This window comes from Mustela erminea, chromosome 10 (assembly GCF_009829155.1).
Source record: "Mustela erminea isolate mMusErm1 chromosome 10, mMusErm1.Pri, whole genome shotgun sequence".
In the NCBI taxonomy this organism is placed as follows: Eukaryota; Metazoa; Chordata; class Mammalia; order Carnivora; family Mustelidae; genus Mustela; species Mustela erminea.
The window spans coordinates 89182607-89205732 of NC_045623.1; the positions used below are offsets into that span (position 1 = coordinate 89182607).

General features: G+C 42.4%; 1 protein-coding gene across 4 annotated transcripts in view; it reads left to right on the plus strand.

The window, feature by feature from the left end:
- Positions 1 to 21108, plus strand: part of EYA3 (EYA transcriptional coactivator and phosphatase 3) — a 115609-nt gene extending 94501 nt beyond the window's left edge. For all 4 annotated transcript variants that reach the window (XM_032303707.1, XM_032303708.1, XM_032303710.1 and 1 more), the window contains 5 exons: positions 1963 to 2123; positions 5012 to 5126; positions 6179 to 6300; positions 14936 to 15036; positions 16999 to 21108. In XM_032303707.1, the coding sequence (XP_032159598.1) occupies positions 1963 to 2123; positions 5012 to 5126; positions 6179 to 6300; positions 14936 to 15036; positions 16999 to 17079 (580 nt within the window). In that variant the 3' untranslated portion in view covers positions 17080 to 21108. The remainder of the gene's footprint in view (positions 1 to 1962; positions 2124 to 5011; positions 5127 to 6178; positions 6301 to 14935; positions 15037 to 16998) is intronic.
- The last annotated feature ends 2018 nt before the right edge of the window (positions 21109 to 23126 follow it).

A 23126-nucleotide genomic window follows, 5' to 3' on the forward strand; every position in this document is an offset into this window, starting at 1 on the left:
ATGTATCTAGCTTCTATTTAAAGGCTTATAGAAAAAAAGACTGTCACAGTTTTTTCATGTTGATTTGTTTTCATGTTTGTCCCTTTCATAGGTTCTTCCCTGTGTCTACCCTAAAATTGTTTCCTCCATGAATTCTCAAACATAGAGCAGAACTGGAAGGATCTAATCCTATAGGGCTGAGAAGGATTACAAAGTCCCACATGAGAAGCAGCGTCCAGTCATGCACGTGGCTCACATGGCCATGAAGTGCACTGTACTAATGAGATTTTACTGGACCTTTTAGAAAAGTGCCTGGTCTGAAGCAGTTTATGATCCACTCTGAAGCCCAGAGTTTTTTTCCTCTTATACATGAGGCTAACCAGTAATTACCTAAATGTCTTGACAGTTTTATTTTCTTAAAAGTAGAAACTCATACTTACTGAACTCAGTTTTGACTTTTGATTGAACCAAGTTGTCTCTAATTCTGTTGGTCATTTTTTAAAAAAAATCTTTACTTAAGAAGCGTTCACCTCTCCCAGCCTGTTTAACTATATTACTTATTTCTATGGCGGTGTAACAGATTACCCCCCAAACTTAGTAGCTTAAGGCAATAAACATTCATCATATCGTAATTTCTATAGGATAGGAACTTAAAAGTGACTTAGCGAGACAGTTTTGAATTAGGGTCTCTGAGATGAAAAATCAAGATACTGGCTGGAGCTTTAATCATCTGAAGGCTTGATGGGAGCTGGAGGACCTGCTTGCAGCCTCTCACACGTGGCGATAACAGGACACCTCAGTTCCTCACTCTGCATGCCTCTCCGGGGGGGGCAGCTCAAGTGTTCTCATGACCGCTGACTTCTCTCAGAGCAAGTGCTCCGAGAGAGCAAGAGAATCCTGTCTCTGCGGTCTGACACCATCACTTCCACCACATCCTGCTTACACTGAAATGCAGTCCATACCCATAGGGAGAGGAATTAGAAGAGAGGAGTTATTAAAGAATTTGTGGACATTTTAAAGCCATCACTTTGACCCATGAAATTAATAAACCAGCTAACGTATGTCTGAAGAACATCTCCATTACACCTTGCAATTATTAATATTTGTGGTTATTTCCTTCCCATTATTTCTTCACACATTTCTCCACATTACATAGTTTCCGCGTGTGTGTGTGCGCGCGCACGCATGCGTGCACGCACCTGTGTGTCTGTGTCTGTGTACACAAAAATGTTATATTCTGGGTTTTGGGTTTTTTGTTTTTTGGGTTTTTTTAAAGATATTCTATCACTGGGGCTCCTAGGTGGCTGAATGGGTTAAGCCTCTGCCTTCAGCTCAGGTCATGATCTCAGGATCCTCAGATTAAGCCCTGCTTCGGGCTCTCTGCTCAGCAAGGAGTCTGCTTTCCTCTCTCTCTCTGCCTGCTTCTCTGCCTACTTGTGATCGATCTCTCTCTCTCTGTAAAAAAAAAAAAAAAAAAAAAAAATACACACAATTTATTTAAAAAAAAAAAAAAAGATACTCTATCATTAATGAAAAGATGCTCTATTCCCTAACCACTCTTTCCCCCTCTCTCCCTCCTTTCTTTGATGGCAGTAATGAGGGTGAGGTAGACAACTAATGGAAGATAGATTCTGACACACAGAGATTAAGAGAGAGGGTTCTCAAAGCCTTTAGACTTTGGGGCGCCTGGGTGGCTCAGTTGATTGGACGACTGTCTTCAACTCAGGTCATGATCCTGGAGTCCCGGGATCCAGTCCCTCATCGGTCTCCCTGCTCAGCGGGGAGTCTGCTTCTCCCTGGGACCCTCTACTTCTCGTGCTCTCTCTCTCTTCCTCAAATAAGTAAAATTAAAAAAAAAAAAAAAAAAGGCCTTTAGACTTGATGTCAGATGCCAGGAATAGGACAGAGAATCCCAGGTGGGATCCAGCCCAAAACCCTGTACAGTTAAGATATTAATTTTCATCATCCTCTCTCTCTCTGCAGCAACTATAGTTTCTCAACAGATGGTTTCAGTGGCTCAGGAGGCGGTAGCAGCCATGGTTCCTCTGTGGGTGTCCAGGGAGGTGTGGACTGGATGAGAAAACTGGCTTTCCGCTACCGAAAAGTGAGAGAAATCTACGATAAGCATAAAAGCAACGTGGGTGGTAAGTGTGTCATACAACAAGTCTGATATTCTGTTTCCCTCTTATTTCCTGTGTTCTTTTCTAGGGATTCCTCAGAACTCCCTAACAACTGCTTAGGAATTGGGGCCACAATCACATTTTAACTTTGTATTTAAAAAAATGAGGTTTGACTGAAACTTTCTGAGGAGGAAACTCTGCATTTCTCATGGACTTCTCTTAGCAAAGCTTTGCAGAGTTCTCTTGTTCTTTTTAGATAAATACCTTTTTAAAGAAGTGTGTTTCAAAGATTATATCTGATTACGTATGTTTTATTCTGAAGTCACAGCTATTGTCAATACTAGTTAATAGGTTGCCATGTTTTTTGACTGATTTATGTAACTATCAAAACAAGTCAGGCAGAACAAGTGGCTAGATTTATAAAGGATGGAAAACTCAGTCCAGAATTAAAGGTTGGCAGTAGCCATGTGTTGGACCTTGGAAATCCTTCCCAGAAATAACTCAAATATCAGGTGTTACTTTACCTAAAATTATTTTACTTAAGATTAATAAATTAGCCATAGACTGTTCAAATTAGAAGAGACATTAGAAATCTAATCTGAGGGGCACCTGAGTGGCTCAGTCAGTTAAGCGTCTGCCTTCAGCTCACGTCATGATTTCAGGGTCCTGGGATCGAGCCCCACATCGGGCTCCCTGCTCAGCAGGAAGCCTGCTTCTCCCTCTCCTACTCCTCCTGCTTGTATTACCTCTCTTGCTAACTCTCTCTGCATCAAATAAATAAATAAAATCTTTTAAAAAGAGAAAGAAAAAAGCAAATTCATTATTAAAAAATATAGATATAATCAGAATCCCTCATTTTGAATTCGAGAAAGCACATTTATCATGAGGCTGCTCAGGACAGCAAACCCACGGTCACAGCTGGAACCCAATCCCCTAACTCTTGGTCCAGTGCACTTTACGTTCATGCAGCACCCCCCCCCCCTTTTTCTAAGTTTGAAAGATGTTTGGTTTTTTGTTTGTTTGTTTGTTTGTTTATTTTTAAAAGTAAGCTCTGTGCCCAATAGGAGGCTTGAACTCATGGCCGGAGGTCAAGAGTTGAGTGCTTACTGACAGGCACCCAAACGCCCTGATGCAGTTCCTTTTTTAGTGATGTACCTAAATGAGAAAAAAATTTTAAACTGTGAACCATCACCCTTAAAACATGAAGTTTCAGGGATTCAATAAACTGTCTAGAGGTATATTACCCCAGATCCTGCTACCGCACTATGCTGCCTCACATTGTGCTACAGAAAGTGAAAATAGGGCCTCAAAGGTAATTTGGTTAATTGCTGTTAGAGCCCCCAGTACCAGATAAAAAGCACAGGCCTCGGGACTTTGGGAATTTAATTTGCTTTTTTTAGAGTGCCCTTTTTATGGCCTATTTTTTTCTCATGATTCAGAGCCAGCACTTTATTTTGGCAACTCCATCTTTTTACTCTACTCTCTCCACACATTAGCCTTTCTTTTGTTTTCGTATACAGCCCAGTGTCTGATCCTGTTTCTGTTCACTGGGTGCCAGGACCTGATTTCCTGAGGAAGGTGATATAGCCCTCTGTGAGAATCCCCTGAGCCTGCCCTGGGGAACATATTGAAAGTAATGTCCACCTGTATTTTGTAAAATAGGAATTAACAGGGGCACCTGGGTGGCTCAGTGGGTTAAAGCCTCTGCCTTTGGCTCATGTCAGGATTCCAGGGTTTTGGGATCGAGCCCCACATCAGGCTCTCTGCTCAGCGGGGAGCCTGCTTCCCTTCCTCTCTCTCTGCCTGCCTCTCTGCCTACTTGTGATCTCCACCTGTCAAATAAATAAATAAAATCTTCTAAAAAAATTAAAAAGGAATTAACAGAAGTGCCACATCATATTGTTAGTTAAGTGTGTGACATGTGTACTTACATGTAGGCCACACATGACCTAAGGGTGCTGGTTTTGTTGTTTTATCAGAGACCGTGAGAGTCATGTAATTCTAGGCTTGCATTGTGAAACCATCAATCTGTAAACAAATTATATACTGTTATCCTCACAGAAATGCCTCCTGTTTTTGTGAAATATTTGTAATAGAATACACAGTTTCTCTTTTACCTTCACTACAGAAAATACAGGGTCAGATTTACGGTTTCAATATTATAATTCAAATGGCTGATAACATGCTGCCATCAGATGAATTCTGTTTTGTTTTATGCTTAATTGTCTGATCTTAAGCAGTGTTTTAGTCTCTTCTTAGCTGGAGTTGTTTCAGAAGTAAGTACAATACAAATAAATGACGTTCATGAAGTTGGTCATTCAGCCTGGAATCTCAGGCTGATGCGCTGTGCAGGGGTGAGAACCGCACCGTCACTGTGGGAGCAGGGTATGGCAGAACAAAGACTTCGGAGGCCAAAAGCCACTAACTTGCTATATGACCTTAGGCAGCCCCCCTTCCCTCCCTGCACTTCGGTTTCTTTAGAGAGATTGGAAATGCTGCAGACTCTTCCAACTGTAACCCTCATTTCTCCCTCCTTGATTCTTGCTTGATGTCACATCTAAAACAGTGCAGCTCGAAGTATGGTCCACCCATCTGCCAGTCATGTGACTGGCTCTTGATGAAAGAGTCAGCTTTGGCAGAATGTCATCACAGTGTTTCTTTCAGCTGATTTTGTGGTGGTGGTTGTGGTCCCCCCTCACCCCCCGCCCAGCAGAACATTCTGAGGAGGAAAGTCAAAAAGGTATCTTAATTAAGGAGGCTACTCCAGAGTTTTACCAAGAAGAGAAACCTGTTAGCTCATTGGAATATTTCAGTGACTCACAGTATTTCTAAATTGAATTTAGAAGTTGCTTCCTCAGTGTCAGCAAGGATATACTGTCAGATGATAAATGTGTCTGCTTTTATTCCCAAAGGCCTGCTCAGTCCCCAGAGAAAGGAAGCACTGCAGAGACTAAGAGCAGAAATTGAAGTTTTAACAGATTCCTGGTTAGGAACTGCGTTAAAGTCCTTACTTCTCATCCAGTCCAGGTATGGAAACGGTTCTCTTAGTTCTCATCCTCTCCTAGATGCATCTCTCCGACCCCAGTCCAGGATAGGCCACTCCCTAACACTGGTTTCGGATAGGGGTGAGAGGAGTCGAAAAGATGCAGGCAGACACTTGGGTTAGGCGGGAGGCAAGGTCATTCCGCGCTGACAGCACATGTTCAGATCTTCAGAGAATATTTATATTTGAAAACCTTTTTTCTTTCCCCTTACTTTTTGCTCACAGAATTAAAGTTTGGTAACCGATGATCTCCAGCCCAGGAATGGGCCTGGTCAAATCAGAGAATCCCTGTAGGAGACACATCTCATATCCTAAGTACAGGAAGCTCCAAAGAAATGTATCAGAGCCCCTTCAGGAAGGCAGGATTCAGAAGAAAAGGAAAATTTAAGCAGTTTAAGATTTCTGCTTAAAGCTTAGAATGGGAAATAAATATAGTCAAATACAGTCTACTATAGTACCCTTTTTGCTCCCTCCCTCAAAGCAGGAATTCCAGATACAGCCTAGTAGAGCAAACGGTAAAACTGACACCAAGGGGTGGATACCCGCGAAGGTAAAGGTCATGTGAAATTAATGTATATTCTGGAATCTATGTTGCCATTGTGTGAAAGGCAAAGAGGATTTAAATCATACCTTATTAAAGGGCTGAGTTGCATTCTGATGAAATAGTGCTGTGACTGAGTCTTCGTTACTGGTTTTCTAGAGTGTGCAATCAGTGACATGGGTTGGTGGTTTATTTGTAACAAGTGCAGTGAGCTAGAATGGTCAGAAGGGAAATGGGACAAGAATCAAGTTGTTGGCTCAGTGCCCATTAAATATATAGAATCTCTGTCCTTTAATATGGGAAATTAAAAAACCTGAGGTAATTAGAGCAATAACCAAACATAGCACTGAACAAGTATCAGGCCCTTTGCAGTTAGTTTTTATTAATTAGATTCTAAAGAGGTTAGTTTTTAATAATTAGATTCTAAAGAATTCTTGCTCTCATATGAGTTTAGTTTCACTTTTTCCTTTTCTTTTTGTTTTTTCTCCCTTCTAGAAAGAATTGTGTGAATGTGCTGATCACTACGACGCAGCTGGTTCCAGCTCTGGCCAAGGTTCTCCTGTATGGGCTAGGAGAAATATTTCCTATTGAAAACATCTATAGTGCTACCAAAATTGGTATGGTTTCAGTTCTGTTTCTTGTCATGTGCCTTACATAATACTTCTTAATTATGATGTACTTAATTACTTTTCAATCCCTTAATTAGGCACTTTATGTATATCTCTCTAATATTCACAGCAGTCTTTTCCTAATATTAGTGGTGGGCCAGTTTAGGCTTAACAGTTGTGTAGCTTCCTCAAGGCTCCACAGCTAGTAAGTTACATAAACCGGATTCAAATCCAGGTTTGTAGGACTTAAAGTTTATCATATTCTTTCCATTTATAATAATTGAAAGGACATAATATGTAGCTTGGAAATCTACTTTTGCCTCATCCCAGATTTATTTTTATCTTCCAGAGAGAGTGGTACAGTATAGTCTAATAGAAAAAGCACTAGATTAAAAATCAAAGACTAAGCTGTACACTTAAAACTGTTTAAATTCCTCACACCCATTCAGATGGCTGCCGTCAAAAAAAGAAAAATCGGGGTACCTGGGTGGCTCAGTCAGTTAAGCATCTGCCTTCAGCTCATGTGATGATCCCAGGGTTTTGGGATCGAGCCCTGAGTTGGGCTTCCTGCTCAGTGGGCAGCCTGCTTCTCCCTCTCCCTCTGCCGCTTGCCCCCCCTTGCTTATGCTCTTTCATTCTCTCTCTGTCAAATAAATAAGTAAAATGGGAAAAAAAAAGATGGGGGAGTTACCTGCCTGACTCAGTCAGTGGAGCATGCAACTCTTGATTTCGGGTTCATGAGTTCAAACCCCACATTGGGTGTAGAGTTTACTTTAAAATAAAGTTTAAAAAAAATAAGAAAAAGAATAACAAGTGTTGACAAGGATGTGGATAAATTGGAGCCCTTCTGCCTTGTTGGTGGGAATATAAAGTGGTAGGACTACTGTGGAAAACAGTATGGTGATCCCTCAAAAAATTTAAAAAAGAAATATGACCAGCAATCCCACTTTTGGGTATATATCCAAAAGGATTGAAAGCAGGATCTCAAAAAAACATTTGCACTCCCATGTTCATAGTAGCGGTATTCACAATAGCCAAGAGGTGGAAGCAACTCAGATGTCCATCAAATGAATGGATAAACAAGATATGGTATATACATACAGTGGGATTTCATTGTGCCATAAGAGGGAAGAAAATACTGTCGTATACAACCACGTGTCAGCCTTGAAGACATGATGCTAATGAAGTAAGACAGTCACAAAAAGGCAAATACTGTGAGTTTCTTAGTCAGACTCATAGAAACAATGTAGAATGGTGATTAACAGAGGCTTAGAGGAAAGGGAGATAGGGAATTGTCGTTTAATGGGTATAGAATTTTAGCTTTGTACCATGGAACGTTTTAGAATAATGTGAGTATACTTAACACTGCTGAAATGTACATTTAAAAATGGTTAAGACGGCAGATTTTACGGTTTTTAGTACAGCTTTTTGGAAAGAAAAACAGTAATAAAGACTAGAATTCGGGGCGCCTGGGTGGCTGAGTCAGTTAAGCATCTGCCTTCAGCTCAGGTCCTGATGCCAGGATCCTGTGATCGAGGCCCACGTGGAGCCCCACATCGGGCCTGCTTCTCCCTCTCACTTTGCCCCTCCCCCTGCTTGTGCTGTCTCTCACCTTCTCTCATGAATAATAACATCTTTGAATAAATAACATCTTTAAGTAAATAACATCTTTAAATAAATAACATCTTTAAAAAAGAAAAAAAGAACTAGAATTCAAGTCCTGTCTCCCCCACTTACTGGTTCTTACCTTGGGCAAATTACTTTATCTCCTGACCCTCAGGTTTCTCATATAAAATGAGAAACTTCCAGAGAGGTTGTGAAACTCAAATGGGACTGTGTATATGAAGGTACTATTTAACCCCTAAAAATGTATTCAGTACCAAGTATGGGTAAGAGTAGGTACTCAATAAATATTTGCTGAAATAATTAATTAATTAATTGGCACCAGGTTTATACAAAACCAACTTATTCCACTAAAAAGGCAGCAGAGTGTGTCACTCTGCTTCTTGTGTGCCACACATGGTCAGAAAAAGAGGACTCTGGCAGCCTTCTCATCATCTCTCCAAACTCTTACAGTTCCTGCTTCCCTGTTGTTACCAAAGGAGAGGGTCCTGGAGTTTGAAGATGAGCTGTGGTTATTCATTATTTTTTTTAATCTACTATATACCTGTTGATCAGCTTTCTCCATAAAAAGTAGGTCTAATTTTATATGTTTATACACACACACACACATATACACACGTGTGTGCACTCATACCCCAGGACCTATGGAGGCAATAAGCCCATCAGGTCCTGTTGACATTTTTTTTCTTCATTCATTCACCAAGTATTTATTTGTCACCTTTATCTGCAAGACATTTTTCTAGGTACTGGGGATGTAGCAGTGATCAAAAAAGACAAAAATCCTTGCTCCTAGTGGGAAGAAGTAGTCAGTAAACAAGTAAGTTAAGGAAAACAAACCACATACATCAGATGGTGGTAAGTGCTATAGCTAAAGATCAGTTAGGAAAAGAAGGCCGTGTTTCAATTAGGGTAGTTAGGTGTGTCTCAAGGAAAAGCTTTCTCTCTAGCCCTTTCTTTCCCTGCTTCCTTCCTTCCTTCCTTCCTTCCTTCCTTCATTCCTTCATTCCTTCCTTTTTTTGAAAAGTTAAGCAGAGACCTAACAGAAGTGAAGGAGTTAGCCATTAGCCTTTACCTGGAGAAAGAGCATGCCGAGGAGAGAGAACAGCCCGTGGAAGAGGTTGGAGACGTGTTCAGGGAAGAGCAGGGAAGGAAGAATGTTGGGAAATAAAGTCACGAGAGAGCAAAGGAGAGGGTGGGGAGAGCCTGCAGGGCCCTGTAGATTATTTTAAAGACTTCAACTTTTACTCCAGTGAAATGCTATTTTTAGGTTTTGAGCAGAAGACTAACAAGAAATGACTTTCCCATTAAATAGGATTTAGGAGCTTGAGGAGGACAGCCAAGAGGCAGACTGGGAGGTTATTGTAACAATACAGCATGAGATCCTGGATGGCTTGAAATAAGGTAGTAGTAATGGAGGTGGGGACATAGTCATATATGATGATAGATATGTCTGTGATATATATAGGATATATTATGAAGGCATTATTTTGACAGGCATTGCTAGTAATTTGGATATGGGGTGTGAAAGAAAAAGAAGTTAAGGAAGAGTCCAAGGATTTTGGCCTAAAGCAGCTGAAAGGACGAAGATGCCATTTACTGAGATGGAGAAGGCCGTGGTAAGAAAGATGAAGGGTCTAGTTTTAGATGCTACGTTTGAAACAATTATTAGATAACCACGTGGAGATGTCAGGGAGGCAGTTGGATATCTGAATCTGGAAGTCAAGGGAGAGGTACTGGCTGGAGACGAATAATGGGAAGTCTTCACGTGTGTGCAGTTATTAAAAATGACTGGATAAGTCATAAGAATGAACGCAGACAGAAGAATAGAGGTCTGTGAACTTAGCCCCGAGTCCCTCTAATATTTAAATATTTGGATCTTAAGGTGGAACCAGCAGCAGTGTTAGAAGGAGAGGTATGTGAGGTAGGAAGGAAAATGAGAATGGTGTCTTAGAAGAGGACGAAGGGAGAGGGTTGGACTCCGATTGTGCTAATGGGTCAGATACGATTGCTACATGGAGGCCATTACTAAACTTGACATGCAGTTTGAGCAAAGTGATGGGAGTGACACCTAATTGGAATGGGCTTAAGAGAGACTGGAAAGAGAAGAGCTGGAGATGGTAACCATATGACACTTTAGATCAATTATAAGGAAGGACAAAGAAATGAAGTGTAGTAAGTGGGGGTCATATGGGCTCAAGAGAATTTTTGAATGTAAGAGAAATTTATACAAAGTTTATATGCAAGTGGTAATGATTCACTAGATGAGAAAGGACAATAGCTGTTGCCTCCTGTGTGTCTCACATTGCGAAGGTGCTAGGAATATAGCAGTGACAAAAATCCTCTGTCCTCATGGAACTGACCTTCACTTCCTGGTATGAGGGTAACTGGGTTATCCATATGAGGAGAAAAGCAGAATTGTATTCCTTTGTGCTATTTGCAGAAATAAGTTCCAGATGGGTAAAAAAAACTTAACATGAGAAGCAAAACTTTGATTTTTAGAAAAAAAATACAGAAGAGTATCTATGGCCTTAAGGTAGAAGAGGATCTTATTTAAAAGTCCCAAAAAAACAGTTTTAAAAACAGCAACAACAAAATGATCATTTTAATTGGATGATGCTCTATTTTATATTGAGTGAAAATATAAAGTTGACAAAACAAACCAGACTGGTAGAAGATAACTTGCAACTCTTTTACTTGTTAATTTGTGTACAGAGTCTGTAAAGAACTGTAAATTATGAAGCAGCAAACAGCATTTTAGAAAAGTAGGCAGAAACCTTGGAGCAGTTTGCAGAAGAGGAAAATCAGAACACCAGTAAACATATGGCAAGTTCCTTAACCTCACCAATTAAGGACATCTGTATGTCCTTAAAGTGTGATGCATTTCCTATTTATCAGATTAACAGGAATTTAAGTCTGGCAGTGCCAAAGTTATCAAGGAAATGGGAACATTTAACTTTGCCTATGGGATTAAAAATGGAGATAGCCTTCTTTTTTTAAGATTTTATTTTTTAAATAATCTCTATACCCAACATGGGGCTTGAACCCACAACCCCAAGATCAGGAGTTGCATGCTCTACCATCTGAGCCAGCGATGCGCCCCTGGATATAGTCCTTTTTGGAGAATAGTTTGACAGTGTGTAGTGGTTTGAGATGTGCATAACCCTATGATCAAGTAACTCCACTTTTAGATAAATGTACTTTAGTACAAGGCTCTGCAGACTATAACCCATGTGCCAGATTCTGTCCACTGCCTGTTTTTGTAAAGTTTTATTGAAACATAGCCATGTCAGATCATTTCCATAGCTACTTTCACACTGTAGGAGCGGAGTCCAGTAGTTGCAACAGAGCAAAGCCTGGAATATTTACTGCCTGACTCTTGACACAGAAAGTTGGCCCACCCCTGCCCTTGAGTAATTTTCATGTGCACAAGGAGACGTGTGAGGATTTTTTTGATGCCACATTGTTTATAATAGAATACAATTGGAAACAGCCACTCTGTGAACCTGTCCATGAAAAGAAAATAATCGCTATATCCAAACAGTGGGATGCTATATGACAGTAAAAAGTGAATGAACTAAAAGTACGTACATCCTTAAGGATTAATATGGGAGACGATGTTCAACACAGAAACAGTGCAGGCAGACATGTAAGGTGTGTATCATTTATCTAAAGGTCAGAAGTGTTCACAACCATATAACATATATTGTTTATGGATATATACTCACAGAGAGTATATATCATAACACAGAGTGTTTATGGATATATACTCCCAGAGAAAGAAAGGGTCAACGGGTCCACAGGAAATCAAATCTGTAGTTTCTCATATTCTTTTTTTATCTAAAGCAACTGAAAGTGTTAATAACATTCGACAAAAATGGAGCAGCAGTAGATATACGGGAGTTTATTTTTATTCTCCTTTTTCTGTATGTTGAATTATTTCATTTACAAGGGATTGGGGGAAACCCACCCCCCTTCATGTTTTGCTCTCACAGCCACTGCTTCACTTGGTGTTTCATAAGAACCCAGGGCACGCAATAAGCCTTTCACTCCTGAAAGGTAGAAATTCTGTAGTGCTTGTTATATAGTGAGTTCTGACACCCGAAGGCTCATCAGACTAATGGGAATGATTTTATTCCCTCTGACAATACATGTGTTTATTTGGTAACTATTCTCAATCTCATTTCATCCAGAGCTCATTTGCAAAGCTGTGGGTGGGTACCTTGCACCTTGGTAACTACAATGAGAGACTTGAGGCTTTGCTTGTGAGATGGGAGCAAGGAGAAGAAATATTTGATTTCAGAGTTATGATTCTTTTATGGCCACTCTGTTACCTTGGACATTAAAAAAGAATTCTCCAAATTGTTTCTGAAAGTCTCAGAAGTGTTTTTGATAGGGGAAGCCCAGAAACCCAATATTCTCCAAAGGCTTAGTTGGTCTTGCAGTTAGATTTAGCGGTTTGATGTTTGGTAAAGCTGAGTGATCATTGGCCATATCCTCCTGAATGGAAAGCTCATCTTCAGGATTGTTGGCAGAGTGTAAAATGAACGAAGTTTATTTACCAACGGTACAGGAGTCTTTTTTTTAATGTAGCTACTTCTTCACTGTGAGCTGTTCATAACTCTCTCTGTCTCGTAATCCTTTTAGAGGAGACATTCCTAAATGTGTTTCGTCCTTAACCATTACATGCTGTGACAATGAAAAACTTTCAATGTCCTTGTCCTCTAAATATGAGACATTCCTGGGGCACTTGGGTGGCTCAAGTCGGTTAGGCGTCTACCTTCTGCTCAGGTCATGATCTAGGGATCGAGCCCTGCATCAGGTTCCCTGCTCAGTGTGCAGCCTGCTTCTCCCTCTCCCTGTGTTGCCCCCCCACTTGTGCTCTCTCACGCCTTCGCTCTGTCAGATGATTTAATAAAATGTTTTTTAAGTAAATAAATAAGAAACATTCCTTTTGTTAGGCCTTAGGGGAAAAGTCTAAAATCTGACTGATTTAAGGTTATTTTCCATAGACAGATCATAAAGTAGATTGGGTCTGGCAGAGGTCGTCTTAGTTTATAGGGATGTAATATTTGCCATGGAATTAGACAAACAACTCTTCAACAATTTGAACATAGTAAAAATTTATTAGTTGAACTATTTAATATTTGAATTAGGGATCAAGACATGGACTAGGCATCTGTTGAATCATTTATGAGATTAATATGTATTTATTCTGCAGACATTGACTGCACTGCCTGATTTGATTGTTGGGCATAACAATGCTATTGTAAAATGTTAGCACTGAAAGGGACCCAAATGCACCTGAGCCAAGCTTTTTATGACAAGGGGGAGACTGAAGCCCGAGCGGTCCAGGTGACTCGCTCAGTGGGGTTGAGGTGCCAGTTGGGCTAGGGATTTCAGAAACTTGCGGTTGCTCAGATGTGCCAAGCAGGACTTCTGGGTATGGGTGGATAGGTTCTTGTGGATTATCGTGTTGTTGCAGATTCGTGTTTATATATTTATTACAACGATCTTCCAGCAGATGGCAGTCAAGTGCCTTGAAGAAGAGGCACCTTTTTCTTCTTCACACAGGAACCCCCGTGCTAAGTCACTGGATCTGGCAAGAAGAAAGGATTAGAAGGTTAATGGAGCAGGATGAAGAAGGAAACCAAGTTAGGACCTTGCTTAACTGAAGAAGGTGGCAGAAACAGGGAAATAAAATATAAGATGGTGAAGAAAGAGCAAGAGAAATAATTTCCCTTTTATTTATGTAAATAAAGTATTTTTCCTACAGCAGTATCATCTGTGCAAGTTACCGGTGCATTCCAGATGGGATTTGAATTTTGATACACTGCCATGTTTCTCAGCTGTCTGCAGTGGATTGGAATCACCCTTTCCCAAAGTCAACTTCAGAGATCCACTATCTCAGTTGCAGTTACAGCATTCAATTGATAATATAGATGTGACATTCTAGATATTCTGGTCTGATTTACTGCCATATTCATTGGTACTCTGGGGGCTGTTACCCCCTGTGAAAGACCTAAGACCCAAGCCAGAACGGTTTCTGGAAAATGAAGAATTGGAAGAAAATGGCTGTTTGCCTGTTTCTTATTACTAATACGAAATCAGGACCTTAAGCTTCCACTTTTTTTCCCTACACTAAAACAGTTTCCCTCCGAAATTATCCTTTCATCATGGCAAGATAGCCACAGCCTAGATTGGATCCTGGAGCCTGGAGTATAGCTACTAGCTTGTTCGTGATCTGAGACAAGTAACTAATCCTTTCGATCCCATTTTCATCTTTACAATAGGGAGCTGTACTCCTCTCACTGGATTATTTTGAGAGTTCATTCAAGGAATTACCTTTGTAAGCTATAAAGTAGGGAGGTGGTATCCTAGCTTTCACACTGCCTAGACACCATTGCTTTCCATTTGTAAAAATTCACCACACTAAGGGGCGCCTGGGTGACTGGCAGTTAAGCTTTCAACTCTTGATCTCAGCTCAGATCTTTTTTTTTTTTTTTTTTAAGATTTTATTTATTTATTTGACAGAGATCACAAGTGGGCAGAGAGGCAGGCAGAGGGAGAGGGGGAGGCAGGCTCCACGCTGAGCAGAGAGTCCGATGCGGGGCTCGATCCCGGGACCCTGGGATCATGACCTAAGCTGAAGGCAGAGGCTTTAACCCACTGAGCCACCCAGGTGCCCCTCAGCTCAGATCTTGATCTCATGATTAGGAGTTCAAGCCCCCACTGGGTATGGGCCTACTTAGAAAAAAACAAAAACAAAAACCATACTTATTAAAATAAGAACCTAAAAAGCACAATGCTTAGAAAGTCTTGTCTTAATAGCACAATTCTACATTCTTTGGGCAGCAGGCCTGCTGGATCTCCAGCTGCCACCCCCACTCCCTGCCATACAAATTACATGGGCTGTCACTTGGTTTGTCTAAGCCTAGGCAGGTGAACCAGCAGCAGCTCTTTTCTTTAGTGTTGAAAAAAGGTAGGGGGAATGTCCTAATGGGAAATTTCTTTTTCTCATCAGGTAAGGAGAGCTGCTTCGAGAGAATTGTATCTAGGTTTGGAAAGAAAGTCACATACGTAGTGATTGGAGATGGACGAGATGAAGAAATTGCAGCCAAACAGGTAACCATGGTAAAAATAATAGTCCCTGTGAGAACGCCTCAAGTTATTAGAAAAATGGTAAAAGTCAGAAATCGTAGCAATCTTGAGCATTTACAGTGTTTTCCCCTCTCTGTCCTATTTTTCTTTTAAAAAAGACGTTCATTTTTTCCCCCAAATAGGGTTTTCCCTCAAGTTATTAGATCTTTCCTTTCCCCCCTCCCTGCCACTCAAAAATTTTAAAATCTTTGGGCCCTCCATCATTAAACCGGAGATGGGCCGCATCTTCCATCTTCATCCCAAGAACTTGAGACTTCACTACAAAAAGGTGAATCAGTCTGACTTTTCCAGGCTTTAGATTCTCAAAAAGCCAATGAAATTCGTTCAGATGAAGTCCTTCCTATCTTTGAGCCCAGAAAATACTGTTCTGCTGTTAACCCCCTCACTGCGCAGGTCCCAACTCCTGGCCACCTCATCCATCTCACTACAGGAAACCATAGATGAAAGAGTCTTGACTATGGAATCTAAAATTAATTTGGGTCAGCTCTCCTTCTTTGATTAGCGGTGTGACTTTGGACAGTTTACTTTTCCTCTTGGAGTTTCCTCATCTACGTTTATTAAATGGATCTACAGAAGTTCTTTTTCTATGCTCTCGTTTCCTTCCCGCAACTCCGTTTCTTACGTTTGGAGGCGGAGGGCTGCCAGCTAGGACCAGCTGTCCTGGTTTTCTTCATCCAGTTAATATAAAAACTTCAACTGTGAGATTGCTAATCGGTGGCATTATTACCTCATTACGTTTTCATTCACTATTTTATGTAGCAATTCAAGGATGTTTATCCTTTTTTTCAATGTGTTATCTTTGAGGCTTTGGTTCTGAAGTGCTTGTTGCCCTCTGGGCGGGGAGAAGACAGTAGTGGTTGGAAGCAGCAGTGCTGCTTGGTTTGAGGAAGGGAGTCTGGGAGCTAAAGAAGGATGACGTTATTAGCAGAGTAGGCAGTAGGCGCCTCTCAGCTGCTGCCTGTGATCACCTACCATAGCATGTACCCGTTGGAAGATGCCTTAGAGCTCCATCCATTTCAGCCTCTATGCTGTGAGGGGCCTTTTCTGTAGCCCCTTACCCAGAGGACTTTCTAGTCCTTGTTTGAATAAACCCAAGGATGGGGAGACTGCTGCCTGTGTGTCATGTTCTGTTGTGGGGTCATCCAAACTGTTAGGATGTTCCTCCTCCCACTGAACTAAAACGTGTATCTCTAACTTTCACATCCTGGTCCGAGTCCTGAGTACGACGTAACAAGTCTGTTTCCTGTTTAAATACGTGTGAGCAGCATGCTTGAAAAACCCTGAGCTCGCTGCCAAAAGAACTGCTGTAAGACTTCGGTATTTTGGGTAACTTGGAACCAGTTGGAGCAAAACGATCAGTCAGGCTAACCCGCTTCAGCTTCACAGAACATGGTCTCCCACACTTGGATTTTTTTCAGATCCCTTCTTTAAAATGTGGTTTCCACAACAGCACACGGTATTCTGGACATGATTTTGACAACATGGTAAATGGCATTATTACTTCTTAGATCTGTGTATTCCGCATCTCAGTCGTGAACAAGATTTGTACTTTGTCGAAACGTAGAGAAACTTTGTCTGAAATTTACACAAAACTAACCATCTGTAAGAAAATGTGATAGATTAATAGTAATTTCTCACAAGGGTCATTTTATTTGATCCTGAGGACCTTATATAATGGCTAGAACAAGGATGTATCGTAAAAGCACAGTTACCACGAAAGACCTGGCAAAAATCTCTTACATTTGTCAAGTGTCGTGTAGTGTACAAAGTCCTTATACATTTGACTTCCTTTTAACAGTCCAGTAAGGTGGGCAGGAGAAGAGAGCATTACCAAGTGTCTTGGGGAAAGGAAGAGGTAGACAGGTAAATATAAGCTCCCAAAAGAAGTTGGGTGAATCTGCTATGAACTGTGCCCCTCTCTTCCAGCACAACATGCCTTTCTGGAGAATCACCAACCATGGAGATCTAGTGTCCCTCCACCAGGCTTTGGAGCTTGATTTTCTCTGAGAACTGGAATGAAGACCCTTCCCCGTGAGCTCCTTTTCCCCCCTGAAAGGAGCTAGAGACCAGAACCATCTGGGAACTCTCTCTCTCTCTGTGTGTGTGTGTGTGTCTCTGTCTCCCTTTCTGTCTCTGTCTCTGTGTGTGTGTCTCTCTATTTCTCCATGGAATGCTGGCGAGAACACAATCAGAACCAACAGCTGCAAGGGACGAAGCTTATTTTTGCTAAGAGTGAGCTGCGGCCCCGTGTTCACCATCGTGCAGAGGCAGGAGACGGTGGGATGGAGAGGACTCACCGCAGCGACAGTGCTTTTAATTCTTCGGGGGTTTGTTTCGTTTTATTTTGTTTCCAAAAAATGAAGAAAAGAAAAGGCAATTCTTGGGGCAGAGTTGCACTCTTAGTTCGTGCCCAGTTTGAGAACTGCTCTGAACTTGCGGGAACAGGATACACGTGGCAGACTTTTGTGATACCATCTCTTGCGGTCTTTGTAATCTCCTTAGCTCTAGAACATATTCCCAGGGGATGTATATGTTATTTTTATAGTTAAGGGTCTGGTCTCTGAAGCAGGTTTTCCCTCCTTTCTTTTTCTAACAAGAAAGGGGTGTGTAAAGTTTCCTTGGAAAATAGCAATTGAAATGTCTAAAATACCTCTCTGTGACAGTAGCACCTCCTTTAGCTGCTCCGGTGGTCTGCTCTCTAGGGCGGTTTCCTTCCCGATCTTCCACCTCCTAGTCGGCTGAACTGTGGGGCACTGGACACTGATAACCTTGAGACTTTGGAATTTCCCATCCTAGAAGCCTTAGTCCCCTCTCCAGCCCCTGTTCCCCTTCAACCAAATGGCACAACCCTAGAAACTCCCTCTCTTAAGACATAAATTCCAAGCCTTCAGCTTGACTTTTATTCAAAGACTGTGTCCCAGAGGGCTTACCTCCCAACTGGAGGGAAAGGACTAAGGCTTTGTAGGAATTTCTGCTTCTTTGGCTCTTGGAACAAGAAGATTCCCCCTTGTCTGGCAGAGAAGCACCCTTCCCCAGCAGCAGAGGCTCACCCCTCCCCCCTTCTCTTCCTTCTTAGTCACCAGTGCTAGACTCTTGCTCCTGCCCTGCCCCTCTGTACCTCCCATCCGCCTCCATGCAGCTCTGGCCAGTCGCTCAGCTTTGGACCCAAGAAGTTAAATCAAGCCTAAGAACAGACTTGTAACTACATTTGACTTCCTTTGAAGCCCTTAAGCCAAGAAAGGTATTTTGGGCATGTATTTACCCAAATCTCTTGCCTGAAACCGAGGAACAGATTGCTGTGATCAAAACCCACTTTTCCCATGGAACACCCTTTCTGCTTCTCAAATCCCATTCTAAAATGGGAAACCAGAAGGCCAGAAAGACTTTCCTGATCTAAATGAGGGTGCTGGAACCCTACTCCATGCCTGAAAATTTAACCCGGGGCTATATGCAGAAACATCTGTCACCCTGACCTCTAGGAAGATTGGTGGGTGCCCGGCAGCTAATCCCAGCCTTAGAGCCCAGGTGTGTTTGCAGATGCTCCATCCCTCCAAGACGAATGTGGGCCCCTGCTCGGGCAGGATACAGTTCCTAGCACTCAGGAAGTTGAGCCTCTCCCGGGCTGCCTGGAGAGGTGATCATGTCAGCCCCTCAGGCGTGCAGTCTGGGTCCTCAGGAGGAGGCGTCCCTTGACCGCCCCCAGCTGTAATCGCTCACCCCCAGAGATTCTGTGCATCCATTTCTGGAGATGTTGCGGCACCGAGGGGCCAGGCTCCTCCTGATGCCAGGCCACCAAATGGCAGCAGAGAAAGACTGATAGACACATTCCTTCAGAACGGATTGAGAAAGTGCTCCATTCCTCACAGGTTTGGGGAAGGAGCTGGAGTCAGTGCTCATTACTTAGCTGTCTCTCTCCGACCTCGTCTCTTGACAGGTGAGGAAGAGATAAGGCATGGAGTTGGAGGCCAACCTTCCACGGTCTGTGTAGAGCACAGTTGTCCACATGCTGCTCTGCCTGGCTTGGTAATCGATCTTAGAAAGCTCTGTAATGGGCCTTTATTCCAGGCCCCAAGCCCTCCCCCTACTAGCAGTATAACTGTGGGTTCCCTGAGTTGGACAGAGGCCACCTGGTTGGTGCTGCATGTCAGGCTTGTGAGGCTGTGCAGTGGTTCCCCCCGCCATGCACACAGGGCCACACACAAACACTTCCCTCTCCCTGCCTTTTGGGAGAAGCGCTCTATCCCTAGGAGTTAGACTCCTCTTTCGATGGTGTTCCCCCCACTGCCCCCCTGACTGCCTAGCCTGGGTCTTTGCAAAAGGAACTTGGAATTGGCTAAGAGAAGTGAGGAAGCTCTATTGAGCAGAGCGCCTCTGCTTTCTTTTGGTTGTTGCTGCCCCCATTACGGAAAATGAGAGCTTCTCGATTCCTCTTTGCCAAAATGAGTTGTGCAGGGAACACAGCATTCTTTTACCCTGTGTTTTTTTCCTCCCCAGCACAAAGCTCTGGAAAGGAAAGTAAGTGGGTAGCACTCTTGGAAGTTGAGGGCAAAATGGGTCATTTCTTCAAGGGGAAGCCCTCTTTACTAGAAAGTGTCCCCATGAAGTTACCCACATCCTGAGTCTTTCCCCCAGCCAGGCGCTGTGGGTTCTGCCAGATGGGTCTGCACGTCTCATGGTGAGGACTGTCTCTAGTGCGGGGTCTGGAGTTGTCAGATGTGTCCTGGGTTTAAGAGGTGGCTTGACTTTCGAATGTAAAACTGATTGTGCCTTAGCATCACCCTGTCCAATGCCCCTGGGGCGGCTGGTGGTGTCCGGGAGAATAGATGCCTGTTCCAGACTTCGATGCCTGTTTGGGCTTTTATTTGGTTTGGGATGTTCCTGTCTTCGCTCTGCAAGTTGAGGGGCAAAGCTAGCATCCCAGGAGACTTGTGCCGCGGCATGTCCACAGTTTATACAAACTCACTTTTCAAGCTCCAAGTAGAATCTGATTGGCAAACTCTGGCTGCAGCACGTGGAACCATCTAGACATTCGCTACATTGAATGGTGCCACTGAACCACGGGGCAGAGGCAGGGAGGGGCGGAGCCACGTTTTTTCTCTTCCTGGGAGAATGACGGTCTAAGCCAAGGGTGGAGAGCCGGGGGCCTTCCTCTCCTCACTCCTGTAGAAGGGGGACAGTTAGGGGCCTTCTTAAGCAGGCTTCTACTTCTTACCACCTTTTTCATTAGCTTCCTTTTTCATCCAAAACTTGGAACTCCCCAGATATTCTCACTTATAAAGAAGCCAAATCTGAATTCTGGGATTCTAAAATAGCCTAAACTATGAGAGAAAAATCTAGTTCTGACCCATCCCCAACTTGCAGGCCCTCTGTCCCTTCCTCCTCCGATTTAGACCGCTCCAGCAAGCAAGGCTCCGTGGCTAGTCCCTAATGCACTGACGGGAGCCATCTCATTAAGGACAGCTTGTACTCAAAACATAACCCTCTGGACTTCAGATGCCTCATTTAGCAGGAAAAGGCATTGAGTGGATCAGATATATTTATGTGACTGCGGGCATTCGTGGCTGTGTAGAGTCCTTGACCATAATGTTATATGTAATGGGAACTATCTTATAAACTTGAAAAAATAAAGTTTTTATTTTCTATACAGTGTGCTCCTGTGTCTTTTCTGAGTAGGATCAGCCCAGTTGCCCAGCTAAGTAGGCTTCTGAGTAGGGCTTCATAAAAAAAATCTGAAGAGCTCATTAGAAAGCTGGCACTCTTCAATAACCCAGTCATTAATTTCATCGAAAATAAAGACTAACCATTTGGTATAAACAAATGTACATGGGGAAATAAAATAATATTTTAAAATAACTTGCAAGGGAAAGTTTATTTCTTAATTGTTTCTAAAATCTACTGCTTTTTAAAGTTTAGGACTGGAATGATAAAAGAGGTTTCATTTGCTGTCAAATTGTGCTGAAATTTAATTATTAAAGAGAAATCAATACATTGCTGTGATGAGCTTAACATGCAAAAGCAATAAAACATGATCTGATATTAAACCTCGCTTGATTTGGCCTCATTTCCTGTCACATCAACAACTTTTGCTCATTTCGTTTCTTCAGATTTGGGTCTGACTGTCCCTCACTGGTCTGGAAAACAGTTAAGAATCCCTTTGCCTTTTATTGCAATGAAGGAGGCCAGAATTCGGGCTAGCTTCCAAGTGCCACATGTGTCAGACTGTAAGATGTGTTTTTTTTTTTCCAAATTAATTCCCTCTTAGAAAAGGGGGTTGCCTTGTATTCTAGGCATTATATTTTTTAATCAGAAGGTACATATTTCGAACCACATCATAGCTGAAGCAGACTTGTTACATCTTTAACTTGGTCTTAAGTACAAATACTGGAGTATTACTTGCTTTTCAAGCCTCGGAGTAAACTTCCCTTCTTCCCTATAGTAAGTGTAACATCTGCGTATTTCTCAAAAACCTTTGTTTGGCAGGTAAAAATTAGTAATTCAAGGTGGTTTTATTCTTCAAAAACAAGTTTCTTGACCTTTAAAAGAAATTCTTGATGGGATCTTGAAAGAAATTTCTAATTGCAAGTCATATCACTGCCATCTTTTTAAAACTCTTAATTCTATGAACTGTATATACAAATGAAGTGACTGCTTCGTTCCACAGATTTTAAGTGGTAGACCTTGTATGTTATTTCAATTTAATTACGTATTACCATCATTTGACAATTTTCATTTAGCAATTACAGATGAGAGTTTAGCCAAAACATTAAGAATACACATCTTGAGGGCGCCTGGGTGGCTCAGTGGGTTAAGCTGCTGCCTTCGGCTCAGGTCATGATCTCAGGGTCCTGGGATCGAGTGCCACATTGGGCTCTCTGCTCAGCGGGGAGCCTGTTTCCCTCTCTCTCTGCCTGCCTCTCTGCCTACTTGTGATCTCTGTCTGTCAAATAAATAAATAAAATCTATTAAAAAAAAAAAAAAGAATACACATCTTGAGGATTTTTCTCGGGAAAGAGGGAATTGCCTAAAACACTGTCTTCTGTTTGGGCATATATAGCATCTCCCCTGAACCTAATCTCTTCATATGACAGGAAGCTTGGAAACCCTTAGGGCCTATGTCCAAAGCTAGGTGGGGCACTAAGCCTACCCTCTGGGTTCTCCGCCCTTGATATTCTCAATGACTTGAGAGAAACTATAATGATTTCACTTATGGATGTGTTTATGGGTGTTTAAATGTATTCAATTAAAAGAACTGTCCTTTTATAATACTGTATGTCAATTATACCTCAATTTTTTAAAAAACCCAGTTGGAGAAAAAAATCCTTTTTCTAAGGCCATTATATCTTATTAAGAGATGATGAAGATAATAATAAATGATAGTTTTTACTGCCTTTTTTTTTGTTAAAATTAAGTCAGCAGCCATGTTGGCCGTTTTACTGGTCCATGAAATTCAAGTCTGGAAATCACCGGACAGGATGATCCTGGAGATCCTTCCGGCCTTACCCTTCTACATCAAAAATCACCAGCATCACCTCCCCAGGGCTTCCACCCCCCACCTGCCCACCTCTACCATCCTTGACCCCAGGCCAGCACAGCTGCCAAAGCCTCCCCCCTTTAGGGCGGAATCAGGTTCTCAGGGAGGCCTTCCCAGGCCATGCTACACAGAACTGGAACTGCCACCCACAACGCGCATTCACCCTCTCCCTGCGCCCTTCCCTACTTGATCTTTTACACTAGCTCGGACAGTTTTACTTATTCTGTTTGGTCTCCCCTAAAATGAATAAAAGAACAGAACTATCCTGGTTCCTCTCACACGGATGACTGCACCTTTTTCTTCTGTCTCCAGTGCCATGTTCCTGTTCCCTGGTTTCCCCAAACCACGTACCTTCCAGGGCAACAGAAGATGCTCTGGTCCTGCGCCCCACATCCACACCCCCACACTGCATTCCCAGCACCCGTACCATTCTTCCCCCGGGCTCTAGGGTTCACTTCCTGGTTCCAGAGGTGTTTGTGGCTCCTCCTGCCAGGCCCAGCAGCAAAGCTGGTTAACAGCACAC